At 43.7% G+C, this 6,835-nt stretch overlaps 1 protein-coding gene across 1 annotated transcript; it reads left to right on the top strand.

Moving 5' to 3' along the window:
* The first annotated feature begins 944 nt into the window (after positions 1 to 944).
* On the top strand, positions 945 to 5,847 carry LOC125381360. Its single transcript, XM_048398083.1, has 9 exons — positions 945 to 948; positions 2,207 to 2,443; positions 2,621 to 2,658; positions 3,259 to 3,387; positions 3,692 to 3,883; positions 4,083 to 4,274; positions 4,579 to 4,770; positions 4,970 to 5,161; positions 5,611 to 5,847. The coding sequence occupies exons 1-9, from the start codon at positions 945 to 947 to the stop codon at positions 5,845 to 5,847; spliced, it is 1,413 nt and encodes a 470-aa protein (XP_048254040.1).
* Positions 5,848 to 6,835: the final 988 nt, after the last annotated feature.

The following is a 6,835-nucleotide window of genomic DNA, read 5'->3' as shown; positions in this document are numbered from 1 at the left end:
ATCGATGCCTGCTGAGGGCTATGATAATCTCACCCCTGAAGATCCGGGTTAGGTTTGGTCTTGACCATCTGTCTAAATGATGTTCCCTTTGCAGGCCCTTAATTGTATCGCTATTCAGTAACACAGTAACTCGCCACAGAGGCTCAAACTGCAAAATAACTTATTCACTTGATGTTTGCAACATAATTTGATGTACCATAAATACCGCATCTTCTTAATTGTATACATAAATATGCCTTCATCTGTACCATGATGTGGATTATGCCTTCATCTGTACCATGATGTGGATTATGCCTTAGGCCTCCTCTGTACCATATCCTTTTGAGAAGTACCTGTATTCATAAAGCTGTATTGCTTTCCTAGTGCTTATGTATCCTGTGTATATGACTGAATAAAAAAAAATAAAAAAATAAAAAATCGCCACAGAGGACTCTGACTCATCACAGATCGAGTTATTAATTAATTAAGTTGACTCTCACCTGAAATCATAATCAACCTCAATGGTTTGATAATGAATGTAATGTATAAAAAAATGTTGAAATAAAACGTCTACATCTTCGAAAACAAAAAAGTTCCCTACATTTGATTTCATATTCCCTGAATCTGAATGAAATTTTCGAAATTTATGTTATGAAAAGCAAGAGTTTTTTAAGCAAAAAACGATTGAGTCCATAACTTTTGCACTACTAATTAAAACGTGCAAAACCTTCTGGGGTTGTATCAAACGTTTATCACAGTGTCGCACCCGAAACGTTAGGATGCCGCCGTCTGCATGGGTTACCTACTTTCATGAACTTTTAAATCCTAAACAAGTTTCAAATAATGAGTTTGATAAATCTGTCTCAGATTTCACCACACATCATGATCCCTCTACATTGCGAGACATGTAATGATACGATGTGATAACAGATGAGGAAATAAGAAAAGTACTGAAAACTTTTAAAATGGGTAAGGCACCTGGATCGGATGGAATACCAACCCGGTTCTTAACATATAATGTGAATATTGTCCCATACTTAAATCTCCCTTTCAACGGTATGTTAAAGACAGGGACTTTCCCTTTAGCTTGGAATATTGGTCTTATAATTATTGTTGCTCAACAAATCCTAACAATTATAGAGGAATATCTCTCCTAAATGTAATGGAAAATTATTTACTTCTGTTGTTGAACATAGACTTAGATCATAGGCTGATATCAACGAAATCCCAAGCTGGATTTAGAGAGGATCATTCAACAACTGATAATATTTTTGTTCTGCAGGCATTGTGTTAACAGTATTCAAGAAAACCAAAACATCTCTTCTATGCCGCCTTTATAGATTTTAGGAAGCCGTTTGATTTTGTTGATGGAGAGAAACTGTTGTATGTACTTATTCAAAAAGGCGTTCAGGGTACAATGCATAAAGTTACTGAAAATATGTATTAAAATGCTTTGCATGTGTGAACATAAGTGTAACACTATCCAGTGTGGCCAGAGGCTGTGTAGACAGGTGGGCTTATTGTGATCACCAGAAGAAACAGTAACTGACCCATTGTGATCACCAGAAGAAACAGTTACTGACCCATTGTGATCACCAGAAGAAACAGTTACTGACCCATTGTGATCACCAGAAGAAACAGTAACTGACCCATTGTGATCACCAGAAGAAACAGTTACTGTCCCATTGTGATCATCAGAAGAAACAGTTACTGACCCATTGTGATCACCAGAAGAAACAGTTACTGACCCATTGTGATCACCAGAAGAAACAGTTACTGACCCATTGTGATCACCAGAAGAAACAGTAACTGACCCATTGTGATCACCAGAAGAAACAGTTACTGACCCATTGTGATCACCAGAAGAAACAGTTACTGACCCATTGTGATCACCAGAAGAAACAGTTACTGACCCATTGTGATCACCAGAAGAAACAGTTACTGACCCATGGTAGGAAAGGAGACACCCTCCATGCGTTCTTGTATTTAATGACCAGGTGATGGTCATAGATCGGACAGTTGCTGATCAAGAGTTTCCAGTTTATTGTACCACGAACTTGTTTTGACCCCCCTAAAGATTTGAGTGTCATTAAATGCCCAGGTGGTGGTCATAGATCGGACAGTTGCTGACCAAGAGTTTCCAGTTTATTGTACCACGAACTTGTTTTGACCCCCCTAAAGATTTGAGGGTCACAACTAATCAGTTAAGAAACCCCTATATAATCAGCACCGTCAGTGAAGTCGGCAGAGAGAGAGAGGCAGAGAAGGGCGCTGAACACTGAACAGGACCAGACCGACAGAGCAGTCCAGAAGAAACGGCATAAGAACACAAGCCAACGGCCAACAGCTAACAGTCAAGTCACCGCTCAGAAGGCCAGCACACTGGGACGAGCTCCAGTCACACTGGGTACGCCTGAAACTGCCCATAGCATCTCTCACAGTCTCCGCCACGCCCTTGCTAACTGTTAGTAGTACCAGCGTATAGAGAGTCCTTATTATTAAAGCTGATGAAACCATAGAACGTTTTGTTTGTTGTGCTACATAAGTTATTGTAGATCGGACGTTTTTAACACCTCTTGTTGTGTAAGACAGGGCTGTATGTTGAGCCCAGTATTGTTTATCCTCTTTATCAATCAATTAGTGTCTGAAATTGAGGCAAGTGAATGCAGGGACATTTTTGTAAGTGGCAGTTATTAAAACAATTCAGCGGCTGCTCTTTGCAAATGATGATGTCCTACGATATTTGAATTATATAGAAATAAATGGGCAATGGAGGTAAATATGGACAAATCAAATATTACTGTTTTCAGAAATAGTGGGTTTCTAAAAAAGGTGGAAAAATGGTTTTATAAATCTGTAGAAATGTGAGCAACTTCACATTATAAATACCTGGGGATTACATTTTCTTCTTGGTTAATCTGCTTGTGTTAAAGCTGGCGACACTATTTCATTACATGCCAGAAAGTTATGTTTTCTGTTATTTCAACTTATGAAAATTTATCCAGATATATCTTTGAAGACAAATGTTGCTTTATTTGAAATATTGGGTCATATATACACAAAATCTATAGCAAATGCACAAAGTTCATTTTTAGAAAGATGTTTTGAAACTGGGAAAACAAGCACAAACAAGGGTCTTTTGGGGGGCGAAGTTGGCCTTTTAATCTGTGTATAATCTGTTTCAGTAGGTGTTAAAATATTGGTGTAGCCTCCTTCGTATGATTCTGAAGCGTTACCCCCATGCCTGTTATAAAATGTTAACATCATATTCTCACACAGGATCAGTTGACTCTCACAAAGGATCAGTTGACTCTCACACGGGATCAGTTGACTCTCACACAGGATCAGTTGACTCTCACACAGGATCAGTTGACTCTCACGGGATCAGTTGACTCTCACAAAGGATCAGTTGGCTCTCTCACAGGATCAGTTGACTCTCACACGGGATGAGTTGACTCTCACAAAGGATCAGTTGACTCTCACACGGGATCAGTTGACTCTCACACAGGATCAGTTGACTCTCACACAGGTTAAGTTGACTCTCACGGGATCAGTTGACTCTCACACGGGATCAGTTGACTCTCACAAAGGATCAGTTGGCTCTCTCACAGGATCAGTTGACTCTCACACGGGATGAGTTGACTCTCACACAGGATCAGCTGACTCTCTCACAGGATCAGCTGACTCTCACAGGATCAGTTGACTCTCACAGGAACAGTTGGCTCTCTCACAGGATAAGTTGGCTCTCTCACAGGATCAGTTGGCTCTCTCACAGGATCAGTTGACGCTCACACAGGATCAGTTGACTCTCACACAGGATCAGTTGACTCTCTCACAGGATCAGCTGACTCTCACGGGATCAGTTGACTCTCACACGGGATCAGTTGACTCTCACACAGGATCAGTTGACTCACACAGTATAAGCTGACGCTCACACGGGATCAGTTGACTCTGTCACGGGATCAGCTGACTCTCACACAGGATCAGTTCACTCTCTCACGGGATCAACTGACTCTCACAAAGGATCAGTTGACTATCACACAGGATCAGTTGACTCTCTCACAGGATCAGCTGACTCTCACGGGATCAGTTGACTCTCACAGGAACAGTTGGCTCTCTCACAGGATAAGTTGGCTCTCTCACAGGATCAGTTGGCTCTCTCACAGGATCAGTTGACGCTCACACAGGATCAGTTGACTCTCACACAGGATCAGTTGACTCTCTCACAGGATCAGCTGACTCTCACGGGATCAGTTGACTCTCACACGGGATCAGTTGACTCTCACAAAGGATCAGTTGGCTCTCTCACAGGATCAGTTGACTCTCACACGGGATGAGTTGACTCTCACAAAGGATCAGTTGACTCTCACACGGGATCAGTTGACTCTCACACAGGATCAGTTGACTCTCACACAGGTTAAGTTGACTCTCACGGGATCAGTTGACTCTCACACGGGATCAGTTGACTCTCACAAAGGATCAGTTGGCTCTCTCACAGGATCAGTTGACTCTCACACGGGATGAGTTGACTCTCACACAGGATCAGCTGACTCTCTCACAGGATCAGCTGACTCTCACGGGATCAGTTGACTCTCACAGGAACAGTTGGCTCTCTCACAGGATAAGTTGGTTCTCTCACAGGATCAGTTGGCTCTCTCACAGGATCAGTTGACGCTCACACAGGATCAGTTGACTCTCACACAGGATCAGTTGACTCTCTCACAGGATCAGCTGACTCTCACGGGATCAGTTGACTCTCACACGGGATCAGTTGACTCTCACACAGGATCAGTTGACTCACACAGTATAAGCTGACGCTCACACGGGATCAGTTGACTCTGTCACGGGATCAGCTGACTCTCACACAGGATCAGTTCACTCTCTCACGGGATCAACTGACTCTCACAAAGGATCAGTTGACTCTCACACAGGATCAGTTGACTCTCTCACAGGATCAGCTGACTCTCACGGGATCAGTTGACTCTCACAGGAACAGTTGGCTCTCTCACAGGATAAGTTGGCTCTCTCACAGGATCAGTTGGCTCTCTCACAGGATCAGTTGACGCTCACACAGGATCAGTTGACTCTCACACAGGATCAGTTGACTCTCTCACAGGATCAGCTGACTCTCACGGGATCAATTGACTCTCACACGGGATCAGTTGACTCTCACACAGGATCAGTTGACTCACACAGTATAAGCTGACGCTCACACGGGATCAGTTGACTCTGTCACGGGATCAGCTGACTCTCACACAGGATCAGTTCACTCTCTCACGGGATCAACTGACTCTCACACAGGATCAGTTGACTCTCACACAGGATCAGTTGACTCTCTCACAGGATCAGCTGACTCTCACGGGATCAGTTGACTCTCACACGGGATCAGTTGACTCTCACACAGGATCAGTTGACTCACACAGGATAAGCTGACGCTCACACGGGATCAGTTGACTCTGTCACGGGATCAGCTGACTCTCACACAGGATCAGTTCACACTCTCACATGATCAGCTGACTCTCACACAGGATCAGTTCACTCTCTCACGGGATCAGCTGACTCTCACATAGGATCAGTTCACTCTCTCACAGGATCAGTTGACTCTCACGGGATCAGCTGACTCTCACACAGGATCAGTTCACTCTCTCACGGGATCAGTTGACTCTGTCACGGGATCAGCTGACTCTCACACAGGATCAGTTGACTCTCACACGGAATCAGTTGACTCTCACACAGGATCAGCTGACGCTAAAACGGGCTCGGTTGACTCTCACACGGGATCAGTTGACTCTCAACCAGGATCAGTTGACTCTCACAGGAACAGTTGACTCTCACACGGGATCAGTTGATTCACACAGGATCAGTTGACTCTCACACTGGATCAGTTGACTCTCACACGGGATCAGCTGACTCTCACACAGGATCAGTTCACTCTTTCACGGGATCAGCTGACTCTCACACGGGATCAGTTCACTCTCTCAAGGGATCAACTGACTCTCACACAGGATCAGTTGACTCTCTCACGGGATCAGCTGACTCTCACACAGGATCAGTTCACTCTCTCACGGGATCAGTTGACTCTCACACAGGATCAGTTGATTCACACAGGATCAGTTAACTCTCTCATGGGATCAGTTGACTCTTTCACGGGATCAGCTGACTCTCTCACAGGATCAGTTCACTCTCACACGGGATCAGCTGACTCTCAAACAGGATCAGTTCACTCTCACACAGGATCAGTTCACTCTCACACAGGATCAGCTGACTCTCACACGGGATCAGTTGACTCTCACACACAGTCAGTTAACTCTCGCCAAGTCAAGGCTTCTACAAAAGCGCGATATTCTCCTGTATAGGAGTAGGGCCGGGGTGTAGGAATAAAGGTGAAGAAAAGAAGTGTGTTGTGAATGTTGCAATAGCATGACTCCACTTAGCAAATGGATGTAGTTCCATGAAACAGTTGGTCGAGAGAATGTACCCGGAAGCTTAACAATGTACCTCTGCCTTCAAACATAATACCGTCTAAGATAGATAGACTATTTGGCTAATCGTGTTGAAGAACTCACCCAGTGGTATAACAACAAAATCTAGAAAATAGTACACATGCAATCACACACCGTATGATAGCAAGGTTTCGATTTGAATAAATATGTTTTTTCTCTCAATACATGTAGTAAGATTAGGTGAATGAGTGGGATGGTTCAACGCCTCTTTGGACAGAATTCCAATTATATCAGCTTGATGCTGTAGGGGATCCCTGGCATCGTAGACGTTCGTTCGTTCGTTTGTTGTTTAACGCCGCACTCAGCAATATTCCAGACATATGACGGCGGTCTGTAAATAATCGAGTCTGGAC

The sequence above is a fragment of the Haliotis rufescens genome, unplaced genomic scaffold (genome assembly GCF_023055435.1).
Source record: "Haliotis rufescens isolate VD_foot unplaced genomic scaffold, xgHalRufe1.0.p SCAF_1, whole genome shotgun sequence".
Lineage (NCBI taxonomy): Eukaryota > Metazoa > Mollusca > Gastropoda > Lepetellida > Haliotidae > Haliotis > Haliotis rufescens.
The sequence above is the reverse complement of the archived record's forward strand: the minus strand, read 5'-3'. Positions and strand labels throughout refer to the sequence as shown.